Source organism: Stegodyphus dumicola, chromosome 6 (genome assembly GCF_044657685.1).
Source record: "Stegodyphus dumicola isolate Sdum_Otavi_A_Nest chromosome 6, ASM4465768v1".
Classification (NCBI taxonomy): domain Eukaryota; kingdom Metazoa; phylum Arthropoda; class Arachnida; order Araneae; family Eresidae; genus Stegodyphus; species Stegodyphus dumicola.
Genome location: NC_140773.1, coordinates 220137357 through 220164643, shown reverse-complemented (window position 1 = coordinate 220164643; position 27287 = coordinate 220137357). Strand labels below are relative to the sequence as shown.

Here is a 27287-nt window from a genome sequence, read left to right as displayed (position 1 = left end):
GAGAAAAGTTCTTACTGTTGAGTGATACATGCCTCTTGAAACACATAACAAAAAATCAGGATACTTGGTTCACATATTCTTCCTTACAGCTTAGGCACAGCAACATTACATTAAAATGTTTCAGTACTTTTAACATTTCTTAGCTGTGAAATATTTTGAAACATATTTACAGTATATTGAACAATATTTGGCCAAGTCACCTATAATTTCCTGATCGGAAAATGCAAGAACGATAGTGAATTTGTAAATTATCCACTGTTGGTGCTTTCTGTATGAAGTAATTTTAAATTCAGCCACTAAAAATGATAGAATTTTTTAAATGACCCAGTATGTTAAAACAACTATCGACTTCGTATTCTTTTGAACATATACAGGTTAAACTTGTTTTCATGTATGTATTTAACATCATGCTTGATTTAGATATGTATATTTTGTGGAGCAATTCATAACGGAGGCGATGAGGCTGTACAACCTCCCTCACCCTCGCTAACTGTGATTGGACTTGATCCAAAAAACAAGGAGAAACATTCTCTCCTTGTATGACTCACTTCTCGCGTTATGCAATGGACAGTAAACAACGCTTGTAATCATCTCTAGATATTTTTTTCTACATATACCTAATAAATATGTTATTTTGTGTTTGCTAATACAATGATCGTGTTCCTTACCTCTGCAGCTTGGATTACACTTTGTTAAGGTAAGAACTTTAATTCTGTTTTATTCATCTGCTCGTCTCGATTTAGCGAAGTTGTAACAGTAAACAGAAATGAACCACGAATACCTTCAACAAAAGATTATGAGACTGAAAATATGTTTACTTGAACTAAACGCATAAGCCATTCAGAATAAAAAACAGAAAAGATACTTTACCATAAATTATCGCTGGATAATCCGAAAAAGGAAAAAGCCAAGCCTGTCTTCAAAAGCGAAACTAAACTGCATAGTTGCATATTGCGCATTCGAAATACAGAAGCAGAAATGGCTACTAGCTGCAAAAATAAATATTCGATCATGAAACTAAACAATAACAACTATCAAGTATGGAAATACAAACTTGAAATGATCCTGAAAAAAGAAAATTTATGGGATTTAATAGCAGATGATACACCAAAAGAAATAAACGTCGAATGGAGAAAACGAGATGAACAAGCACAAGCTACCATTAGTTTACTCGTAGAAGACAACCAAATCGTACACATAAGAAATAAAATGACAGCCAAAGAGATATGGAATGAATTAAAGAAAATACATGAAAGAAAGAATCTTTCCAGTAAACTTTACCTTCTGAGAAAGCTGTATACGTTAAAAGCAGAAAACGAATACAAACTCGAAGAACACGTCAACAAAATGCTCGAAATCGTAGACGAACTGCGAGGAATCGGCGAAGAAATAAAGGACAGTCACATTGCAGCGCTCTTACTAAGCAGCTTACCAAAGAGCTACGAAAATCTCATTACAGCTTTAGAAGCACGCCCAGAAGAAGAACTAACGCTGGAATATGTAAAAACGAAACTCATCTACGAATGCCTGAGAAGAAAAGAAGTCACGCGAGCAGAAGAAACAACTGCCTTCAAAATGAATTTTAGCACAAAATTCAAGCATTTAAATCAACGAAGATGCAATTATTGCAAAAAAATAGGACACTTAGAAAAAGAGTGCAGATTCTTAAATAACCACAAAGAAAAAGATAAAAACGAAAGTAACTCATTTTTCAAGAATGAAAAGCAAACGAATAAAGGAAATTATGGAAATAAACAGAAAACGAAAATTGCTGTAAACGAGGATACACATGAAGATGAAAACGAAAATAAGAATCATGAGAAGACTGAGAATTACACGTTCGAAGTCACCAGAGAAAGAAAATCTCAAAACTCAATCTGGTCAGTTGACTCAGGTGCTACTTGTCATATGACCGATAACATAAACATTTTCACCAAATTGGATAGAAGCAAAACTGAGCAGATAACAATTGCTAATGGCACGCAGATGAAGTCCGAAGGTATAGGAGAAGGATACTTATACTGTACAGACGACGAAGATAACGAAATAGAAGTGAGACTCGTGGATGTTCTGTACGTTCCTGACCTAGAAGGAGGATTGATATCCGTACGAAAAATTACAAAGAAAGGATTCACAGTTGAATTTGAAGAAGATATTTGCAGAATAAAGAAGAAAAATAAAACCATAGGAATTGCTAAAGCAGAAGGAAATTTATATACCGTAGTTGAATCGCAAAGAAAAACAGCCAAAATTGTAACTGCAGAAAGAGGAGAAAATAGTATAGATCTTTGGCACAGAAGGCTAGGACATATAAATTATGAAGCAATCAAGAGGCTAAAGAATGATGACCTGGCAACCGGAATAAGAATTGACGGAGAAGCCAAAAAGGAAAAGAATGTGAATGCTGTATCAGAGGAAAAATGACTGAATTGCCGTATCCCAAGCTAAACAACTATAGAGCAAAATCAGTTCTAGACTTGATACACTCAGATATTTGTGGACCAATCGGTACAACATCACTAGGAGGAAAGAAATACTTCATAACATTTATCGACGATCATTCGAGATACACAACGATCTATCTGCTAGCTACAAAAGATGAAGCTATCTTCAAGTTAAAACAATTTGTAACCATGACGAAGAACAAATTTGGAAAGAAGCCAAAAGTCTTAAGAACAGACAATGGAGGAGAATATACAAGCAAAGAGATTGAAGACTATCTAAAGGAAGAGGGAATCGAACGTCAAACCTCCGTAGCATATTCACCGCAACAGAACGGTAGAGCAGAAAGAAAAAATCGATACTTTATGGAAATGACAAGATGCCTGCTACTCGATTCAGGACTCAAAAGAGAATTTTGGGGTGAAGCCGTAATGACAGCCACCTATCTACAAAACAGGCTACCATCAAGATCAGTTGAAAAAACACCGTATGAACTATGGAATAATAAGAAGCCGAACCTAAGCCATATCAGAGTTTTCGGCAGCACAGCTTATTGTCGAGTTCCAAAGCAGAAAAGAAGCAAACTAGACGAAAGAGCAGAAAAAGGAATTCTTGTTGGATATAGTGACCGTACTAAAGGATATAGAATTTACATGCCACATGCAAACAACGTCGTGATCAGAAGAAGCGTAATATTCGATGAAAACAAAAAAGAAGAAATGCCTTGTCAATTAAATGATCAGCATGAGGAAATAGAATGGCCTTTTAAAGAAAATAAATTGACAGAACCACGTCCAAATGATATTACAGAGGAAGTAATTGAAACAGAAGAAATTCCCCCATTACCGAGAAGATCCCACAGAACGACTAAAGGAATCCCACCAAACAGATTCTCATACATGGCTAAGAATGAAGAAATCAAAGTTCCTAAAGACTGGGAAGAACTTCAAACTTTTCCTACCAAAGAAAAGGAACTATGGTTAAAAGCTACGAAAGAAGAAATGGAAGCACTGAAGAGGAACAAAACATGGGAACTAGTCGATCTTCCAAAAGGAAAGAAAGCAATTGGAAACAAATGGACATTTAAAACAAAATCCGACGCTTCAGGAAATATTATCAGATATAAAGCTCATTTAGTAGCTAAAGGATATTGCCAAAAATTTGGGCACGACTACGACGAAACGTTCGCTCCAGTCGTAAAGTATACAACAATAAGGACTCTTTTGGCAATAGCAGCTCAAAAGAAAATGCACGTAAATCACTTCGATGTAAAAACAGCTTTTCTATATGGAGATCTGAAAGAAGATATATATATGAAGCAACCGGAAGGCTACATCTCTGCTTCAGAAGCAAATAAAGTCTGTAAACTGAATAAAAGTATCTACGGACTAAAACAGGCAGCCAGAAACTGGAATCACAAGATAGCTGAAATCCTGCGCAAACAAGGATACGTTCAAGGAAAGGCTGATCCATGTTCCTTCACACTAATCGAGAAAAACGCAAGAACTTACATAATCGTTTACGTTGATGACATATTAGTCGCGAGCGACAAGTGTGAATCAATTCAAGAAGTTGAACGAATTCTCAAAGAATATTTCGACATTCGAAATCTTGGAGAAGTGTCTACATATCTAGGAATTGAAATCGAAAGAGAAAAAGACGGAAGCTTTAAACTTCATCAAGCTAACAAGATTAATAGCATGATCGAAAAATTCAACGGAGAGTCACCAAAGAAACTAAGCTATACACCAATGACTACGAATTTTACGAAGAACCAAAACAACCAGGATGACATTTTTCCCGATAATCGGAAGTATAGGGAAGCAGTGGGAGCACTTTTATATTTAGCAACAGTATCAAGACCTGACATAGCAAATTCTGTTGGAATACTTAGCAGAAAAGTAGAAAATCCATCAACATCGGACTGGAACGGTATCATTAAAATCATACGATATTTGAGAGCGACAATAAATTACAAATTACATCTAAAATCCAATGGTGCACCAGTCATCAAAGCTTATAGTGACGCTGATTGGGCAGGAGATACCTCTGACAGAAAATCCACATCCGGATATATATTTCAAATAGGAAACAGTACGGTATCATGGGGAAGCAAGAAACAAAACTGTGTCGCCCTATCTTCGACAGAAGCCGAATACATCACTCTAGCCTTAACATTGCAGGAGCTACAATGGATTAGACAACTGATGGGAGATTTAGGTTTCGCTCAACAGGAAGCTAACATCGTATTCGAGGACAATATATCATGCATAAATCTTTCCCGAAAAGAGAAAGGAAGCAGCTACACCAAACACATCGATGTGAAATATCACTACGTATGTGATCTACAAAATCAAGGGATTGTTAAATTAACACACTGCAACAGTAAAATGATGTATGCAGACATGTTCACGAAACCTTTGCCCAGACAACAGCTGGAATTTCTATTGAAAGGAATCGGGCTTACTTTGGACAGAACAGCTCATCGAGTGGGAGATTGTGGAGCAATTCATAACGGAGGCGATGAGGGTGTACAACCCCCCTCACCCTCGCTAACTGTGATTGGACTTGATCCAAAAAACAAGGAGAAACATTCTCTCCTTGTATGACTCACTTCTCGCGTTATGCAATGGACAGTAAACAACGCGTGTAATCATCTCTAGATATTTTTTTCTACATATACCTAATAAATATGTTATTTTGTGTTTGCTAATACAATGATCGTGTTCCTTACCTCTGCAGCTTGGATTACACTTTGTTAAGGTAAGAACTTTAATTCTGTTTTATTCATCTGCTCGTCTCGATTTAGCGAAGTTGTAACAGTAAACAGAAATGAACCACGAATACCTTCAACATATTTAACATAATGCTGATTCAAAATTACAATAGATGTTTATTACATATTATGAAATTAACATATTGTTATTAGATAAATTTTTGTAGAAATAATGGATTATCAATTGCTTTTAATATTTTATATAGCTTTTTATGAATGGTTACATGATGAGGAAAAAAATACCAGAACATCCTTTGTAATAGCTCGTGGAGAAAAAAAATTCAAAACCCACTCTTCTCTAACTCTGACACGTAGCCGAAGTGGATTTTATAAATCTGAAGGAAAAGGAATACGGCAATTAAAAGCTCAAGGTTCAAAAAAGTGCGGACAGACATGTACTGCTAGCATAAATATGAAAATTTATGAAAGTAAAATTTCTGTACAGTACTACAACACACACTACAAACATGATTTTAATTTAGGTCATGTTCCTATTCCATCACCTGAAAAAGAAAAAATTGCTGGTAATAATTTTAATCTTTTTTTATTCTACATAATGTAATAGTTATTTGTCCTTCGTAATTATCACAGTAGTTTATGTGGAAAATCCCTGCCTGAAATATAATGCTTCTGTTTCCTCCTCTCACTTTGTACGCTACTGATATTCAAAATGCAATATAGTACAAAGTCCGTAATCCAGACGTCCATTATCCGGAATGATCTATAACCCGGACCTCAAAGCCACAAACTTTACGCATGCACGTAGAGAATGCACATACATCACGCGCATATGCTTAACGCATGAGCGCGTTGAAAGAAATGTTCAGTGAAGTAAATAAAGATAGCCTGAATTTCAATATCATCATGATGTTCAACAGTTTTTCGTTGTCTATTAGGTCAGTCTGCTGCTTTGACTAAGCCTTTTGCCTAATAAATCACCCATTAAAAACATCCATGATTGGTAGCCCAGCATACATAACTCACAGTTATGGAAGATAAACTCGAGTAACACGTAAAAAACAACATAGACTGACATATCACGTTGCAAGACATGTTGCAGTAGTTACTGCCAATATGGTGACTACACATCATGCTAAATTTTGTTTTAATGTTCTTAGCTACTGGACTTGTATGCCCAGTAAATAAAGCTTTGGTATCTCTTGCTCATTGCAGTGGTGTATGTTGGAAGTCTAGCAATTTAATCAAGCTAGCCTGGTTTAATTAGTTTTCCCAATTCTGGAAGTTCAATAAGATCTACCTCTATTTATACAAAAAAATTAGTGAAAAAAATAGTATTTATAATATATGGTTATCTAAATTTCTTATCAATGTTTATTAAAAATTAAAAGTCTTTTTCATCTTTTAGAGTTTTTATTGCATCTAACTCAAAATTCTAAATGTTGATTTCTACTGGGCTTTGAAATTTTGAATTGTCAAATTTAAACTGAAAATGCTACTACAGTATGTGCCACTTAATATACTAACAGGCCTATTTTGATAACATTAAACTATTAGCAGGGTCAGCGCCAGAAAGTGTGCAACCAATGTGGCTGCGTCAGTTGGCTGAATTTAGGGATGGAAAATTTTTAGAATTTTTGAAGGAACCGAGCATCAGAATTTTGAAGTTGCAAAGTTTGCATTGGGCGACAAAATTCTAGCACCGGCCCTGACAATGAGAAAAAATATCCTTCAAATTAGCAATAGAATTTAACTAATTTAATATAAGTAAAAACATATAAATACTTACTTTCACAGCATTTAACTAAAAAAATAGTTATTACAGGTGGACTGTCTGCCAGTATTTTTTTATGAACTGTTTCTTGAAATTATTAGACTAATGCTTTACTCCTAACCTTAATACTCAGACTGCATTCCTTATATCAGCATTTACATAGAATTTGCCGATTTTATCTTTAGTCTTCAGAATGTTTACTACATGATGTGCTTGAAGAAAGCCACTGATAGATATTTCTGTAATTTTCTTTTGTCTGAAGAAGAAAGGCCTGTGTTTGATTGCTCTCAAAATCAACAGAGTTATCCAAATTCTGCACTAAACTAGACAAAAATTTGCTTTTTTTATCTAATTTTAAACTGTTCACCTAAGTAAAAACAAAGCAGTTTGACAACTTAATCCTTTACTTGATGACATTTTTCAGTGGCAATTTTTAAATGGTTTAAAAAATCTATTTCATAATAATTTGATAATATTAATCGAATTTTTGAGCATAGTAAGCAGTGTATTTTTCATGTTTACATATAACAAATGGGTGGGACTTCTATAATTTGATAATAGTATCTGAATGATGACATTAACCAAAATCACATTAAGCAGTATCTATTGTAACATAGTCAACTATCAAATATTATTTATTGGCAGGAACAAATCCGAGATACTTACTGCTAAAAAATATATTTTGGTTTTATATTTATAATAGTTCTTGTTTGAAAAAAAACAAAAGTACATACAAAATTAATGGAAATATATGCATATGAATTTACTTATATATTGAAGCAGAAGTAATTATTTAAAAACGCAGGTGTACTATATGTTATGTACAACATTCAGTGGTTCATTGATTGGTTAATGCCATGTCCATTAAATAGCCAAATTAACTTGTCAGCTGAGAACATTTTCTTAATTTCATCATTTTACTTTTAATTGTATAAAATGTTAAGTGTTTCGAGTTATAATTCATTTCAGTTTAGATTTTCTTTGGAGGCACCTACGCAATTTTCAACAACATTTGTAAACATACAAGAAAAAATAATGATAAGTAAGTGATTTTATCTGCTATTATTCCACTTAAATAGTATGTATTGACAGGCTCTGTCCATGTATTATTTTAGAGTTACAATACAGAAAATTGCAGAAATTTTATTTTTTATTCTGATACAAGACCCCCCTCTCAAAGAAAAAAAGAACCATTCCCTTTAAATAATTTCAAAGCAATACGTATGAACATTACATGTATAGGACTTAATCCATTACAATCCATATAAGAATGATTTGTCATCATTAGCATTTCATCCGCAAAACTAGTAAAATTTCTTAATATATAATTTTTAATAGACGTTATTTCATGTATAATATTTGATTGACTTTAGTCATTTAGAATTTTCTAGTCTCAACTCAAGTAAGCTGCAATGCCCTCACCCAGATTCGAACTCTGGACCTTCCAAATATGCATTGAGTGTGCTTCCAGTTACACCATGAAGGCATGCATACTTATGTACTCCTCCTTTTAAAGAGTGACTAGTGATCGCGAGATCTGGTCGTCAAATCTTGGTGGCAATGAATTATCTTCCATCACCTTTTTATTTTGGGCACTATTGTAGTCTTCCTTTTTAGAATTTTTCGATTCCACAAAACTGAAGAAATCCGTAATGCCCTGACCGGGATTTAAACTCCGGATCTCCTAAATATGAATTGAGCATGCTTCTAGTTATACCAAGAAGGCATGGGGAAAGGAGGGAAAAATACTTTGTAACTTAAACAAACAATTGTTGACAAAGAGTATGAAATTGAAATTTTACTTCAGAGTAAAATTTTAGTGTTAATAAATTAAACTGTATTTCCCAAGGCTTCCAAGTTTACTTTAAAGAAAATTATTTTTTACACTAGTCAAATATTTTTTTTAAAGACAAAATAACAGTTCTCTGAATAATATGTATTATCCCAGTATTATTTTACTTATTAAAAAATACTACAGGAAAATAGAAAATTTTAATTTTTAAACTTTTATTTCCTCCTTTCAGGAAAGTTAGTCCTGGGAGTAGATTCTAGGAAAATAGTGAAAGATTTACACAGTTCACTGCAGAATGAAAATTTAAAAAGAGAACATTTAATCTCTCTCAAAGGCATCGCTAATATTCGGAAACAGTTTCATATACCTTCGTGTAATAATGGATTTACATTTGGTGATGATACTGTAAGTGTACGTGCATGGGTTAATAGCATGAAAGAAAAAAATTGTGTTTTGCTGTATAAAGAACAAGGTGACCAGCATGAAATCTTGCCGAAAGAAGATTTTATGTTGGTCATTATGGATCCGATGCAGCAACACATGCTGAGTACTTTTGGCTGTGACCATGTATGTGTAGATTCTACTTTTGGGCTAACCGGATATGGCTTTGAACTGGTATCTGTTATTGTTATTGATGAATTTGAGGAAGGATTTCCTGCAGCTTTTTGTTGTTGCTCCAGTGTTAATATAAATACAATGACTGAGTTTTTTAAATGTCTGAAACGGAATGTTTCTATCAGCTCGACGAAAATATTTATGAGCGATGACACACCCATTTTTTACAAAGCATGGGAAAATAATTTTGGTGTTGCAGACAAACGACTGCTTTGTGCCTGGCATGTGGATAGAGCTTGGCAAGGCCATATAAATTCTATTAGAGACGTAGAAAAACGAAAAAATATTTATAAAGCTTTAAAATCAGCTCTTTATGAGCTTAATGAAAATATTTTTAAAAATATGCTTAACTGTCTTCTTAACGAATTAGAAGACGACAGTGAAACGAAAGACTTTGCAACTTATTTTCAAAAGTACTATGTGCCAAGAACAGAACAATGGGCATACTGCTTTAGAAAATAAAGCAGAATAAACACAAACATGCACGTGGAATCATTTCACAAAATAATTAAGCATATATACTTAGAAGGAAAAAAGACCAAAAGAGTTGACAAATGTATAGATGCACTATTGTCATATCTAACAGATAAAAAAATTGACAGACTGACAAAAATGCACAAAGGCAAAATTACAGCAAAAATTTCAAATACTTTAAGGCGGCACAAAGATGCAAAATTTTTACAGCCTAAGAAAATAGACAACAGAATATTTAAATTTGAAAGTAGCTCATCAAGCATGATCTATTATGTCAAAAAAAATTCAGAGCATGATTGTAACGAACACTGTTTGAAAATGTGCAGACAGTGTAATATTTGTATGCAAGCATATACCTGTGAATGTATTGACTTTAGCATTCAAAACAATTTGTGCAAACACATTCATTCAGCAGTAATCTGCAACAGAAATGAAACAGGTTATTCTGGAGCAATTATTAACTTCTCAAAAGAAGTAAAAAAATTATTTTGAAAAACCACAGACAAACTTCATTTCTGAGAAGTCAACTGATCATAAATTTATGTTAATTACTGATAAATTAAATGAAATTCAAAAATTGTGCAACGAAAATAAAAATTTGCAGACTGCATTATCAGATGAAATATTTCAGCCAATCATGCAACATTTAAATGCTGCTAAAAAATTATTGCAGTTATCAGAGAATTGCAACACAATAAATCCGATAAAAAATGTAAGCACTAAATTTGAATCAACAAGCAAAAAGATTATTCCACAGAAAAGATTTTTCTCAACAAAAAAACAAAAAATAGTAAAAAAACGAAAACTGAACAAACCTACAGCAAATGAAACTGAAAAGTTCAGAGATATTTTATTAGGACAGCCTGTCATTAGCAAAGAGAATGATCATGACTATTCAATACAGAAGCATCACTAATAAGTAAACTTTATTACTGCTGTTTGAGAAATTTTATCATACAAGCTAATCATTATTTTTAGCATTAATTGCTCCTGTAAATTTATTTCTTTCTATATCAATAATTTAGAACAAAATACAAGAACTTAAATTATTATTTCAAGTGGCTTTAGAATTTTTAAGATGAATAAATTCTAATATTTATATGCCTAAATTCATGCAGGAAATCTGTTTGCTAAATGGAAGTGAGCTATGATTAAAGTAAACATTTGTGAATAATCAAACTTTTGTAAAACAAACATCTGTAAATAATAAACTTGACTAATGTTGTATGTTTTGTCACTCACAACAACTACAGATTTCTTTTACTTTTGCTGTAAGTATTATTTGTTGAATGTTTTACAGATAATAAAAATATGTAATGAAAACTGTGCATAAGCTTAATGTTGTTGGTAATTTCGAATGCTTCATCCCAAAACTTTAATTCTTTATTTAGATTTGTGAGGAAAAAAACTTAAATTAACATTTATTGATAATAATAAGTATCCAACTTTTTATTAATTTCATAAAAGAATTTTATCTAGAATGTTTAATGCCTACGCAAATGCATTCGCAGTTATCTACTTCTTTTTTTTCATTAACAAAAAAGCCCATTAAGCTGTTCATTCATATGGTACTCCAGATATGTTATCCTTTTCACAAACAATGCATATTTTCCTATAGCTTTAAAATTACTTAAATTATTTATAGGATTGAAATAAGCAGAACTACATTTCTATAATCCTTTTGTTTCTCACTTTAATGTAATTACAGCGAAAATTATCTAAGATATCCACCATCCACATTACTGTGGTCATCTGCAGAAATTGGAGGATTATATTTTCTTAAACCAGTTGCGCATCTACAAATTACGCTCAACAATGCATCGAAGGGAATATTTCCTGCAATTTTTGTTTTCTGAATATCTCATTGGTTAATTTATGTGAAAACCAACAGTTTCAAAAAGCCTTGCACAGCTAACTGAGACTAAGGGTCCGACACGTTTCGACTACAAACCTACCTAATGGTAGTAAATAGACAAGCTCATTTCTTGGAAAAGTTTCTTCTAGCCTCATATGTCATTAGATATGATAACCCTATTATACTCAGAAATACTAGTCACTTTTAAGAGGTGGTTGTCATAAAAACTTTCACTGTGTTCGATAATTCTCATTTAATTTGGAAACATATACATGAACCCCATCCAAGATGATTATCAGCAATTCCAGGAGATTGTGATTTTCTGACTAAGTAGTTATACAATACTAATTTTTCTTTGGTACAATTCTGATATACGCCCTAATTTCACCAAACGTGGCGATATGTGTTCTGCGCTGGTTTTTGGCGCGACTGCGTGGTAAAAAGGATTCGGACGCAGTGGCACAGCTGCGGAGGTGTAAGGGGATATCTCTTGTCTGTAGGTGTAACATACAGGAAATGCCAAAATGATGTTGCCCATTGCATTTCGGCAAAAAGGACGAGGCACAAAATCTTCAGCATCCCCAGGAACTGAAAACACTAGCTACGCTTCTGCTCAGATGAATTTAAAAGCTTATATTCAACATAATCCATGACACTAAAATAAAACATAAACTAAATTAATAACTTAAACAAAAATAAACCAATATGATTAAAACTGAAAGCTAAGTGGAAAAAGAATTCTGAAAACAAAATCCTTTTGGAAAGTTGACATTATACTGTGTTTATCCCTATATAAAACACATAAAAAATGTCTTAATTCAATCAATACAACCTCCCAGAAACTGAAGAGAATGTAAAAATGCAAAATAAGTTCCAGTTGTAAAAAATTAAAGCTATTTATTACATGCCAACATCAGGCACCTGACAACCATAAGTAAAATATTTATATGTATATAATTCAAAGACACAAATTAAGTCAAATGACCGACAAATTATTTCTTATTTTATCTCAAGAACTAAAACAGCAACTTCATATAACACCTGCAGTTCAGAATTAATCACTTACGTAGTTTCACTATACAATAAACCTATTTTTTTTAAATGCAGCTCGATACTGAATCTGTATTAATTGCATTCATAAGCTATGATTACATAATGAAAGAATAACGAATTGTATAGATATTTTTTAAATAGCACAGATAATTAACAATATCATGTCCTATAAATTACTTCATGATGATGTTCATGGACATGTTAATATAACAAGTGGACATGTATAAATATTATTTTTGAAACTCGAATTAAATAATCAATGAATCAGTAACCGCCAAAATGTAAAACCAAGCAGATAATAATTAGAGTTTTAAACTTTCAAAAGATACATTTCACCTACTATAATGTGGAAAACTTGAGATTACAAAAGAAAACAAGGTTTGACTACAAAATTACATTGTATTTACAAGAACTTCATGAACATCTTCGCGTTTTCATCGACAGCCAATCACTCCACCCATAAATGACGTCATTTTCAAGTTAAACATAATTGGCTAGCATCAGAAGGGTATGGCGTGGGGTCCAGCTTCTCGTCATAAGTATCCAGAACTTGGCAAGTATGATAGTGTCTACAGTTGTCAAAAACAAAGATGCCTTTAAATCAGCTAATGTTGCAAAGGAGGTGAAATTGATAACTAGCCCAAGATCAGAGAAGTTAGAGCATCACTGAATTTGTAGTAATTTAGTATTAAACATCATTATAATAATAACAAAAAAGATTTTTTTATAAGAATGCGTTAATTATTTTCCCATTATTTCTTATTGGAAAGTTAGTTTGGTATAGATGCGGTGCAATTCAAGGATCTAAAACAGATTAGTAAGTTATACTGAGGTACCATTACACTTTCATAATTTATTGCAATACATAATTATAATGGTGTTTTCCTGAATTTTTCAGGTTGATCCAAGAACAGGCAAACCTAGTGTACTTCCTAATCAAAGCAGTGTGCCAAATAGGCCTCGCTTCAGCAGTGTAGATGATTTAGGTCCTTTACCTGTAAGTTTAAATGTATCTTATTTATTCCTAAATTTCATAATTAATAAACAATAATGCATATATATTAACATATATGGCATGTGAATGTCACCACTACTTTGCAAAGTTATGTACAGTAGTACAAAGTCCCAGATTCGGAGTCGTCGGGACTTCTGCGATTACGGATTTGGGATTTTTCTGGATATTAGATCATCAATTTAAATCTGGTGAGGTAGCATGTAGAAATAATAAAATTAAAAATATAAAATCGTGATTTATGAAGTAATGAAGCATTTATGATATTATGATATAAAAGGTATCAACATTTATAAAAAAAAAAAAAAAAAAAAAAAAAAAGCTTAATATATTTTTTTTTTTTTTTTATTTATTTAACATTTCTTTCAGGTTGTTTAAATTGCTTCATTTTTTGTGCTAATACTTCTTTTTAATTCTATAGATAGGTATAATTTCTTATTCAGTTACAAATTTCTATTGTTGAAGTCCTGTAATTCCGTCATGTCAATCGAAATTTTTTCTTCTTTCTGTCACTCTGTCTGTAGCAGTATTTTCTGGCTGTGGAATTATACTGCAGATTTCACCATCCGGTAATTGATTGACAATTGAGGAGCGTTGTCATCACAGTGAAAACCTTCTTTTATATCCTCTTCATTTATTACCTCTTCTCCACGTTTCATTACAAAATCTGCTAATTGGAAAATTTCATCTTTGGTTTGCGATATCCAAAAACCTTCAGATTTGCAGCTATCATCATAAAATTTAGCTATAGATCATTATACATATTTGGTTATGTGTTACGAGATTGGCAGCTAAAGACAAGTAAGTTGTTCCGCTAACATTTATCTTGCTTCTATCGCGCAGAGACTATTAAGCCTGAATTGTTAAGACTATTAAGCCTTAATTTATTATACTTATGCCTATTTCTTGCACATGCTTAATGCTTATTTGAGTCTTGAATAAATAAATTCCCACATATACTTAAGGTTTATTGAGGGCCGGCATCTGATGCAGTCTCTGTGGCTCCTAAATTCTGCTACCAAGTGCCACCCTTTGTCTTCCCTAAATGCTGCTGAACTCTGGTGCTGGTTCTGGGTTTATGTGAATAAGAAATAAGTTATTCTTAATTAAAATAGTACTAAATGTAATCTTTTGGCCTATGTGTATCATTAACAAAATCTACTTTTAGCATATAGAAAGAAATTTTTGTTAAGGTTTTTCCTCTCGACATTTCTTAGTGCATTTAACTTAAATCTGCAATCATTGCCAAGCATAATGTCAACTTAAAAGGTTACCATGTTGTTTCTCAATTACTAATATTAAAAAAAAATTGTTTAGGTATCGCTCCATGAATCATTACTCAAGTTGTCATGTGTTGATAAACATGCAGTGATAAAAGCAAAATATATAAATAATGATTTGCCAGGATGCCGTCAGGGGTATAAAATATTAGTAAGTGTAATAGACTGTTTCGGTTTGAGATGTGTATTTGACCAGCAGCTACGGAGCCAAATTATTGATCATACAAATTTGTGCTAAAATAATTGTTTCTTTAATAATGATGTATTTTATTTAATGCTGAAGTGAAATTAAGAATCGAGATTCTCCACATGTTTTATTATGGGCGGGGGATTAAATGCACATGCATGCAGCATGCAAAAAAAAAAAATAAAATAAAATAAAATAATAAAAAAAAAAAATTGGTAGTAGTCTTTGGGGGAGGTCCGTATTTTAGATCATTCCAGATATTGGATACCCGGATCTCAGATTTTGTACTGTATTTGTCTCTTAAAAGTATCTTGGTATCAACTTTGATTTTAATTTCTTGTATAATCTTTTATTCTTTGTTAAAACAAAGCCTTTTTTTAACAAAGTATAAAAGAATTCTTTTTAAACAAAGCATAAAGGATTTTTTTTTTAATCTGATGATTCAATTAAGTTTTGCAAGTATTCCTTAATTTTTTTGCCATAAAATTATATGTAAATTTTATGTACAGGCTTATTTTAGTATTATTCTTGGTAGGAAGGATGGGAAGAACGTTTCCATACAGATGGCCGAATATTTTTCATAGACCATAGTAAGTTTGTTTTATTTTGTTTGCCATGACAAAATAGTATGCCAACGGTTTTTATATAGAAAATTGTGAGTTTATAAAAGCATAAGGAAAAAAGGCATAGTCTTAGTTTAATTTTTATTATTATCTTTACTTCTAGTCTTCTCAGAATATGCATTTTTAATTGATGTTCACCTGTGTGTTAGGAAAAGGGATGTAGTATTATTTATTTGATATTTGTAAAGCATTTCATGCCAGTGAAAGTTTTCTTTTCTCTCGCCCTCTCTTTTTCTTTTTAAATTCATTCATTGCAAGTATTTAACATTTAAAGGGAGTCAGGATAGGATAAACATATCATTTTGTCTTAAAAGAGCAGAAATAGCTAAATGTAAGAAAAATAAATTAGAATTAGTCTAACTGTATATTCATAGTCTTAGAAAAAGAACTAGTTAATAAGGATTAAAAAAAATAATAATAAGACGGGAAAGTAGACTATATGAATATGAAAAATAGTTAAAATAGTTAGTTTTTTAAGTTAAAATAGTAAGTAGAAAATATGTTAATCTTTTAGATGTTATAAGTGGTTTGTGTTCAGCATTGCTGGGCACACAGTCCCACTTATGTCACATTATGTAAAATGGCTGTGTACATTATAGAAAAAGGACTAGTTAATAAGGATTAAAAAAAAATAATGATAAGATGGGAAAGTAGACTATATGAATATGAAAAATAGTTAAAATAGTTAGTTTTTTAAGTTAAAATAGTAAGTAGAAAATATGTTAATCTTTTAGATGTTATAAGTGGTTTGTGTTCAGCATTGCTGGGCACACAGTCCCACTTATGTCACATTATGTAAAATGCTTGTGTACATTATAGATGTTCCAATTTGAATCGTTACAATAGGCAATATACTCCCTCCTCCGTTATGTGAAATTCACGAGCATGATAGTCAAAGAAACAATTGTGTGAAGTTTTACCATTTCCCATCAAGTAGCAAAAAACACGCATTTGAATTAGCTCTGGATTTTTTTTTTTATAACAGAGTATTTCATAAATAATGCCTTTATGTAGTCATAATTTGTTAATTTGCCTTTTCAATTTTTGTGCTATCAGACATATTAATTAAGATGATTTTAGAGTTAAAATTCATTTCAGTGCAATTGTTTTATTGAAAAACATTGTTAAAACATTTTCTGCATCAAGTCTGACCTTTTGCAATAAGGAATGTAAATTGAAAAAGAGCTGTTACTTTGTAATCTAAAATAGTGAAATTTTAAGATTTAGATTATAGAAAGAATTATTAACTATTTCTTTTTATATTTGTAACAGAAATTAAAAAATAAAAAAATATTGAAAGATAATTTCATTTTACTTATATGAGTTAGTGTATAAAGTAATATGCAAAATAAAAAATATAAGCCAGTTTTTAAAAATTGAACAATTTTAGAAAAATATAATTTTCTTAATCATAATTTATTTTGAGATATGGTACAGTTTTTTATGTATAAAATTTTTATCAAATTGTATATAGTATTAAGTTTTTCAAAATCTTTGTAAATAAATTAAAAATATGCATAGACATGTTTGTGTATTAAAAATTATACGTCTAATATGTTATCATATATTAATATTATGATATAAATTTTGCTAAATTTTACATTTTAGATTCCCGAATAACACAATGGGAGGATCCTAGATTGAATAATCCAAACATAGCAGGACCAGTATGTAATTCTTATTCTCGCAATTTTAAATTTAAAAACAAATTAAACATTTTTTTTATATGGTTTATATTTCAGTTGTTATCCTCAATGCTTTCAACCAAGTTAACTCATACACTGAACTAAATTATTTCTGTGCGCTCAAGTAAATACATTCCAAAATTTTTGTTCATATACGAATACAACAGAATATATCCACTACAACTTTGAATTAAAATAAAGAATAAAAAAATTGGCAGAAAAGACAACTTTCTGAATTTTTTTTTGTTGCATCAAGGGGCTAATTTAGGCAAAAACTGATAATTTGTATTAAAAAAAAATTCTTTTCTTATGTATGCACATTTATTAATGTATCTCTAGTTAAAATGTTTTTAAATAAAAAGAAGGAAGATGAATTGAAGAACCTAGATCTTGATAACCTTTGAAATTAAATAAGTTTTTCTTTTTTTCATTCGTCATTTTAAAATAGTTATGAATGTACTTGACCACTTAATGTTTGTAATATTTCTTCCAATCATTTTAATGCTGTGTAATACATATTGTGAAAAATTGAATAATAAAATTTTCTGTATAGGAAATCATTAATGTGATATTAGGCGTGATTTTTATATCTTTTATTTTAGACTAGTATAAGTGCAAGGTTTCATAATTTATAATAATGTGTATGTGCATATGAAATTTAATGTCTGTTATTTAAAAACGTAGGCCTTCTTTTGCAGCATAGAAAATTGGAGGGGGGTTTGAAATATGAAATGCATTAGAAAATAAAGTAGCACATCTAATAAGTTTTCTTTAATTTACCTATTAAAATACTTTTAATTTAGCTTTCAGGTGATATCCCTCACAGAAATGGATAACATTTTTGTGCATGGGTAGTAGTTGTCCATTAGAACATTTTTTACCTGCTGTCGTTTGAAAATTTGCTTTTTTTTAAATTGTAAAACATTAAAAGTATAGTCATTGTTTTTTCAAATGCCCAGTTATTATTCATTGTTATTATACCAAATGCTCAGTTGTACTTAACAAAATATGTTGCTTTTATCCGCAGCAAAAAGTTCAAATATTGCTTAATTTATACTAAGTATTGAGTGACAAAACAGATGTAGCCCAACTGAAATATTGCTTGTTTTGCATTTATTATCAAATTTATAGTTTAAATTTCAAATAACTTGAAAATACTAAAATAATAAGATGTAGCCCAACTGAAATATTGCTTGTTTTGCATTTAAATTCAAATTTATAATTTAAATTTCAAATAACTTGAAAATACTAAAATATTAAGGACTCCATATCAAAATACTGTAAGTAATTCCAGTTAGCAACAGAAACAAGTTTTAGGATATATATGTTTAGCTCTAATTTATTGAATTTTATACTAAAGACTCTTAAGTATAGCCTCTTTTTGAAGTCAAAACAGTGTAGCTTTTATCACAATCAAAGCAAAAGCCATTTAATATTTAAAAGAAAGCAGTTGTGTGAAATGAAATTCAGTTGTTTCATTTTTTAGCCCAGAAGGACTGTTAATTTTGTTTTGGCATTTTGGTTTGAAAACTTGAAATGTTGGTTCACTTTTCAAACCGTTGCCACCAGATATTAGAGCCCTGTATTATATTTAAAGAAATTAAATAATGAAGAATCTGCATAAATGCATGTATGTTTCTCACACTGTAATAGAACGATGATACCTAGAGCCATTAAATTTTGAATAATGTATGTTTCCACCTGAATATAGGCATCTGCATGGCCAAATTTAGAGTTTGGAATTTGTTTTACTACCAGTTTACCAAAACTTATTTTTAAAAAAAAATTTTTTTGATTAACAAACTTAGCGATTTCAAAGCGAGCAATGGCAGCACTTTACAGGGGAAAAACCCATTTTTGACTGTGTATCGGAAATTCTAAAGATAGGCTCATTTTAAAATTACTTTGTGATATTGCTCTTGAACTGAATTTTATGGTTTAAGTGCGAAGAACATGATATTTAATAAATAAACATAACCCACAAAATGTTTAAAAAAGCCCCTTTGGTTGTAATGTAAAATCTGAAAGCTTCCAGATTTTTTTTTTAAAAAAGACTGTAAATATTTTGTATACACTAGACAGAATGCGATTGCTCTAAACATTATCATTCAGATATTGTTATTGATTTGCCGTTGTTCCACTGATTTGTATATGAAAACATGAAAAATACATTGCTTATCGTGATCAGCAATTTAGTTAATATAATCACACTATTATAGAATAGATTTTTAAAGTCACTAAGTAAAAGATAAATTCGCAGACAAAAAAACAACCTGCATTGATTTTGAGGGCAGTTAGACTAAGTTTTTCTTTTCAGGAACAAAAACAGTTGTGCAGAATTTTTTTCTTTTCACTTAAAAAAAGAATTTCCTGAAAACATCTACATTGAACTAAGGTTGCTTTTTTGATTAACTTAAAATTTTACATTAGTGTGTTCATTTCCAATAAGGAGTGCCTTCCAAATATTAAGATCGGGGATCAAATAATTTTCAGAAAAGTTATTAATAGCTCATAAAAAAATTTTTACATTTTCATATTCAAAATGCTGTGAAAATGACCATTTATGTGTTCTTGATATTTTTATATTGAATTATTTAGATTCAGTTGTGTTTTGAAGCATATTTTTTCTCATAGTTTAATATTATCATTTGGTTAATGTTATGAAAATAGCCGCTTACAGACATAATCACATGAAACATCGCCTGGTGTAATAATTTTTTTTTTTTTTTTTTTTTTTTTTGTTTTGTACTGACTTGTGCTCCTTCCAAAAAAGATAAATATTTTGTATTCCAGAAATAAATCTTTTATTATTTTTAACTTATTATTGAAATTGTTTCAAAATACGAAATATAAAATTCAAGAACAAGTTTAGAACTGGAATTGAATTGTTAAAAATGTGATTTATCATACCAGAAACAGCTCTTATCTCATATACCCCCAGAGTGCTAGAATTTTTTAAACTGTTGCTCTAAGTTACTCAGATTTTCTTAATTTGCTACCACAAATAACATTTCATAAGATTGAATTAAAAGTACAGATTGTAACTATTTCTTTGAAATAATTTGTAACTGAGCATTTGAGAAATAGTTTTATGCAATTTAATAGTACACTTGGAGGATTTCAACATAAAAATTAGTTCAGTTATCGTGTACAATTTTGTTGAGTATTCATTTGAAGTTCTAGCATGAACCATACAGTAACTGTAACACTGTGTTCAAAGTAACAGCAGTGCTTCAATAAAATTGAACTAAGTTACAGAACAATAATCAGCAACATTTTATTCCTTATTTGTGTTAATTTTTATATTTAATTTCTTTCGTGTACTATTTTATAATGTTTCCTATTTTGTTTACTATTTATAAACATATCTACATTTCTTTACTAATAAAGATGATAATGCAGATAATGCAACAACATAAGCAAAGTGATAGTGAATGTGATCAGAGCATAATAAAAACTAAAATTAAAGAAACAAAAATAAATTCAACCTGAAAAGTATTGGTGCATTTAGGATCATGTGCATTATCTGTTTTAGTGCCTTGCCTTGTATTCAGTCCCCGTTCTTTCACACGAAGTTCAAATGCTAAAACAGGGGAAAAGTAAAGGAATACATAAAAAATTAGTAACAACAAAAATTGTGAAAAAGAAATTTAACCCTATAGTAACTTATGCTGTATTGCATTATTTTATTTTTGCTCCAAAAAATTAATTTTCTTCCCCAATAGGCAGTTCCTTATTCAAGAGATTATAAAAGAAAATATGAATATCTTAAAGCAAAATTACCTAAACCAGTAAGTAATTCTGCTATTAATTTTTTTTTAAAAAGTAATTTTTTATTAAGAATCTGTAAATTTATTTACATGTTGTTTCATGAACTTGTACATTGTATATTTAATATTTATGTGTAAATCCACTTATTGTGATGTTATGTTATTTGATTCATGTAAGTTGATCACTCGAAATTTTGGAAACTTTCTCGATAATTGCATTTTAGAATCCTTTGAATGTACTTGAAAATTATTTGTAACTACATAAAATTTGGTTTTTTACATGATTTGGTGTAAGCTTTGTGAATTTATATTAGTTTTTTAGTTGTATTTGTTGTAAAACATTTTATAGCCTCAAAATTTCACAACAAATTAATAAAAATAGAGAGCAAAATGATTCTTCTTACCTTCTGTCCAGCGCAGTATCAAGTGAGATCATACCTAATTATCTTGTAATCCAAAATAGGTGTAGACGGAAATTGTAAGATCACAAAACACATTCTTTATTAATACATGAAAATAGATAAAAATTCGTTAGTATTCCAAATACATATTGAAAAAGGGAGTTATATTATAGAGAGTGTCACATCACTGGTCTTTCCTGAAGGAGTGAGAAAAGTAAGTGTAAAGAATAAGTGTGTTACACAATTAACTCTTTTGCAGGGTTTCCAGTTTATACAGTTTATCACGCTATTGGCGAAAGTCCATCACTATATGCATACCAACATCCCTACTTGATGGGCAGGATCGCCAGTTGCAGCGATTCTCAAAGTTTCTCAAACACAGGTTTGCCTACTGGTTTGGTGAGTAGATCCGCAATCATGGAGCTTCTGCAGTAGTCTAGAATCAGGATCCCGTTTTGTTGAAGTTCACGCAAGTAGTGGTATTTCACATCTATATGCTTTATTCTGGAGCTATTTTTCTCCGTTTGTGATAGTTTGATGCGTGACTTGTTATCTTCATAGAGAGTAATCGGCAGATTTTGTTTTAGTCCTAGATCTTTAAGCAAATTTAACAGCCATTGTGTTTCTTGTGCTGTATTAGCTGCTGCAATATATTCTGCTTCAATTGAAGATAGTGCAATGCAGTTTTGACGTTTGCTGCTCCATGAAATGCAGTTATTTCCTAGTTAGTCTGCTAATGGATTTTCTTGTTGTTCTGTCATTTGCCCAATCTGCATCCGAATATGCAGTTAGTATAGGTTCTTGAATTCTGTTAAAGACCAACAAAGTCTTTAGTTGTGTGCAAGTATCGAATGACTTTCTTGACAGCATTCCAATCTGTGTTCCGAGGTTTTTCGTTTCTTCTACGCAGTAGATTGACTGCACATGCTATATCCGGTCTGCTGATTGTTGCAATATATAATAATGCCCCTACTGCTTGCCTATATTCTGTATTATCTTCTAGAAGATCATCTTCAGCTTCTAGTTTGCAGTTATTTGTTTCCATTGGCGTATATGTTGGCTTTGCATTTTGAAGTCCAAACTTTTGAACTATTTCTTCGATTTTATTCTTTTGGTTTATGGCAAAAGTTCCGTCCTTAAATCTTTCAATGTTTATGCCGAGGTAGTAGGTGACTTCTCCTAGGTTTTTGATTTCGAATTTAGCGTTCAGTTGTTGGATTGTTTCCATTACATCTTCTTCTCTTTCACTTCCTATAAGCATATCATCTACATATAATATTATATGCGTGAATTTTCCATTGATGTTTTTGAAAAGCAAGCATGGGTCTGCTTTACTTTGTTTAAATGACATGTTTAGAAGTATTTTTCCAATTTTCAGATTCCAAGCTCTAGCGGCTTATTTTAAACCATATATAGATTTCTTCAGCTTCCAAACTTTATTTTCATTTCCAGCTTTTGAATATCCTTCGGGTTGAGTCATGTAAATTTCTTCTTCTAGTTCTCCAAGAAGGAAAGCTGTTTTGACATCGATATGTCTGACAGACATGTTTTTATACGAAGCTGCACATAGGAAGGCACGTAGCGTTGTGTATTTCACTACAGGAGCAAAGGTTTTATCATAGTCAGATCCAAACTTCTGGCTATTGTATATACCCGCGTATAAGTCGACCCCCCCACTTCCGAAATGGATTGAGAAACTTCGAAAAATTTTTTTAAGTACTACATTTATTCAAAATCATCTGAGAAAAAAAAGTAAATATACGATAAAAAATACCTTGGTAAATAAACAAAATCAAAATCCTTCAACGTCCGATTCATGGTCAGATTCGCCAAACATTTCATAGAACTCTTCTGTCGTCATTGGTTCGTCATCATACATATTTTCAGTCTCGAACTCTGTATTGTTACAATCACCACTAGAGCCTTTGTCGTCATTTTAGCTTTCAAAAACAGCATCATCTTCCGTGCCGTCTAGTTCGTTGCTAATACAACATTTTTTAAATGATTTTATAATCATTTCGGAGGGTATTTCGTTCCAAGCATCTTTAACCCATTGAGCAATTAATGTAATATCAGGCTTTTTAATGTTGCCTCACTTTGTAAATGTTGGTCAACTGGAACTAATCCACTCTGCCCAATACTTTCTAACATTTACTTTGAAGGGCTTATTGAGGCAGACATCTAGGGGGTTGAATGACGGATGTCAATCCTCTCGGAATTACAGTCACAGTCGTTTTTAGGTGTTTTGTCACTTTTGTCACTTCTTCAGAAAAGTGTTAAAAGAGAAGGTGTTTTGAAAGCTGCTCCTGGTCTTTTATCCCACACATTTTTAAGCCAATCGACTGTTCCATCAGCATCCATCCATCCATCCCTTTTCATGGGCGTGAACCAGCACACCTGATCGAAACAAAACGTTTTTCGGTAAAGTTTTTCTTTAAAAAATGATCAACAGACGAAGCTTACTCCCGTCAGCCAAGCACGAAAGAACGACCGTAAAATGGGTTTTTTCATGCCCGGTCGTTTTTATCAAAATGCTTTTTTCCCCCTTGCAGTCGATTGTTTTATTTTCTGGTAGATCGAAACACATGGGGGGTTTCGTCCATATTCCCTATTTGGGAAAGTTCAAAAGAAGTCCTTTTTCTTACATCGATAATGTATTTTTGAAACTCCAGAACCTTTGCTTCCAAATCAGATGGTAACTTTTGCGCCAGTTTGGTGCGTTGGCATAAACACAAACCATGGCGATTCATAAATTTAGTGCACCAATGTGTTGATGAACGAAACGTGTTTAGAACACCATACTTTTCTTCTTTTGCAAGCTTCATTGCTCATAAATGTATGCCAGTTCTAGTGACAATGAAACCGTTCTGCCGGCACTCTAAAACCCAAGCATACAAGTCATTTTCGAGTTCTGGAAAAGGAGCTTTTCCATGTTGCGACGCCTTTTTCGATTTCAGGATTTTTTTGTAACTTTACTTTATTTTTGCGCCATTGGCGAATCAATTTTTCATCAACCCCAAACTGATAAGAAGTAGCACAGTTTTTAGTCTCTTCCGCAAAAGAAATAACTTTTAACTTAAATCCAGCAGCTTATGACTGACATTTCTGTTTAACTACCAATAAATCAGCCATATCAACAGAAACAAGAAGGGAAACAAAAACGTACTGACAAGAGCGAGTAAGATTTAACAGTGGGGCACGTGATTCTAGCAAAGAATCCATCGAATCTAGACGTTAAACCGAAGAGTTTTCTGCCCCCCGAACAACCAATCAGCATCCAGCAGGCAAAAAGGTCGCCAACATATCCAAAACGCAGGATAATTGGAGAAAAATGATTGTATATAGTAACCTTCTAGAATTTGTTCCGGAAAAAATTCGCATATGTAAAATCTATCTGCATTTTCCCTTTTTAAAAGTTAAAAGAAATATTCAAAACTGTTTAGTTATTGCGTGGGCTACTTTTTAAAATTTTGACATGTACGCCTGTTAACAAAAGTATTTAATGAATGAACAACAACTATTATAAAGACTTATATGTACGTAAAAACTATCTGCATTTCTCTTTTCTTGGCGTGTTGGCGAAACTTTTTTATTGCTCGATATTGATCGGTTGTTCGGGGGCCGAAAATTCTTTGGTTTAATTGAAATTTACTCTAGTTAAAGTATGAAACTCTGTGATTAGTTCATCACATAATTTAAGTCATAAAATTACTTCAATTAAGTAACTTATTTGATAAGTCGTCCAATTTGAGTGCGGGAAGAAAACAACTGCATTATATAAAGAAATTTTTGAACTTCCGATTCTTTTAATTTTTTATGGCCCCGCATTTAAGTCAAGCCCCCACTTTGAAGTCTTTTTTTGCCCAAAATATCTCGACGTATATGCGGGCATATACGGTAAATCCTTTTGCGACTAATCTGGCTTTGCATCTTTCAATTTTTCCTTCTGCATTAAGCTTTGTCTTGAAAGACATTTGCATCCTATTGGTTTTCTTCCTTTTGGTAAATCAACTAATTCCCAAGTGTTGTTTTCTTCTAGTGAATTAATTTCTTCTCGAACAGCTGTTAGTCATTTTCTTTTTTCATTTTCTTCCAAACTTTCCTTCCAAGTTTTGGTTTCGGAGGAGATTGGATATTTGGCATGGAATCCGTAGTGATCAGGAGGTTTACTTTTTGTGAGTCTGTTCGATCTTCTGAGTTCCAAAGGTTCTTCTTCGTGTTCTGATATTTCTTCCTCTTCGGGTTGTTCAATTTTTATTTCTTCCCGTTCTGAGCTTTCTTCCTTAGAATTTTCTTCATCCTGGTTTAAATAGATGCTTACAGGCTCGTCAGTTCCAGTGTCTTCAATAAATCGTACAGATCGACTTATTATAATTTTGTCTCCAGGAATTAAAATTCTGTAGCCTTTACTTCTGCTGTCGTAGCCGACGAGTATTCCTTCTATAGCAGTTTCATCCAGTTTACCTCTTTTAGATTTATGGATGTAAGCAAAAGCCTTGCACCCAAAAGTCCTCAGATGAGAGAGGTTAGTTTTCTTGTTATTCCATAATTCGTATGGAGTTTTTGCATTTGGTTTTGTAGGCATACGATTCTGTAAATAATTTGCAGTCAGCACTGCTTTGGCCCAGTATCTGTGAGGTTAACCTGAGTCAGCTAAAAGACATCTTGTCATCTCCATCAAAGACCTATTTTTGCGTTCGCTGACTCCATTTTGTGCTGGACAATACGGTACAGTAAACTGGTGATTTATACCATGTTTTATAAGGTATTCTTCAAGTTCCTTACTTGTGTACTCACCACTGATATCACTTCTTAGCATTTTTACCTTTCTCCTAATTTTATTTTTGTGAGAGCAATTAATTGTTTTAGTTTAGAAATTACTTCATTTTTCTTTTTCCATTAGATAAATAATCATTGTGAACCTGCTGTAATCATCAATAAAAGTTATGAAGTATAGGTATCCACTGACAGACGATGTTTGTACTGGTCCTAAAACATCAGTGTGAACGAGTTCTAGCAGTTTAGGTGCTCTGAATTTTGATTCTTTGGGATACGGAAAATCAGTTAGTTTACATTTTATGCACTGAATGCATTTGGTATCATGTTTACAATTATCTAATTTCATTCCTTCAGCGAGTTCTTTGTTAACAAGTTGCTTGATTGCGTCATCTTTTCTGTGACCAAGGCGTCTATCCAAAGTTGAACACAGTTCTCATTTTTGCACTGAGATGCTACATGAGCTGATGGTTCATTATTCCTGTCTATTGGTTTAATTTGGTAAAGATTGTTAGTTGCATGACATTCTAGAATAATCTGATCTCCCTTCATGATCATACATTTATTTCCTTCAAACAGAACCGAAAGTCCTTTTTCCGTTATTTTCTTAATTGAGATTAAATTCGTTTCTAATTCAGGAGTGTATAAAACTTCCGATAAGAGAACTTCAGTTATTTTTGTTTAGCATTTAAGTTTTAAAATGGACAGTTCCTATCGCCGTTGATTTTAATACATTTCCCATTCGCAGTTATAATATCTGACGGATTTATGGGTTTACATTCCATGAAATATTTCTTATTATTTACCAGGTGGC

At 31.8% G+C, this 27287-nt stretch overlaps 1 protein-coding gene across 4 annotated transcripts in view; it reads left to right on the top strand.

The window, feature by feature from the left end:
* Nedd4 (E3 ubiquitin-protein ligase Nedd4) overlaps positions 1–27287 on the top strand; it is a 143548-nt gene that overhangs the window by 83870 nt on the left and 32391 nt on the right. For all 4 annotated transcript variants that reach the window (XR_015041837.1, XR_015041836.1, XR_015041838.1 and 1 more), the window contains 4 exons: positions 13638–13736; positions 15754–15808; positions 17450–17508; positions 21252–21317. Coding sequence is in view for 1 of the 4 variants with exons in the window: in XM_085819547.1 (XP_085675673.1) it covers positions 13638–13736; positions 15754–15808; positions 17450–17508; positions 21252–21317 (279 nt within the window). In the remaining 3 variants the exon portion in view is untranslated. The remainder of the gene's footprint in view (positions 1–13637; positions 13737–15753; positions 15809–17449; positions 17509–21251; positions 21318–27287) is intronic.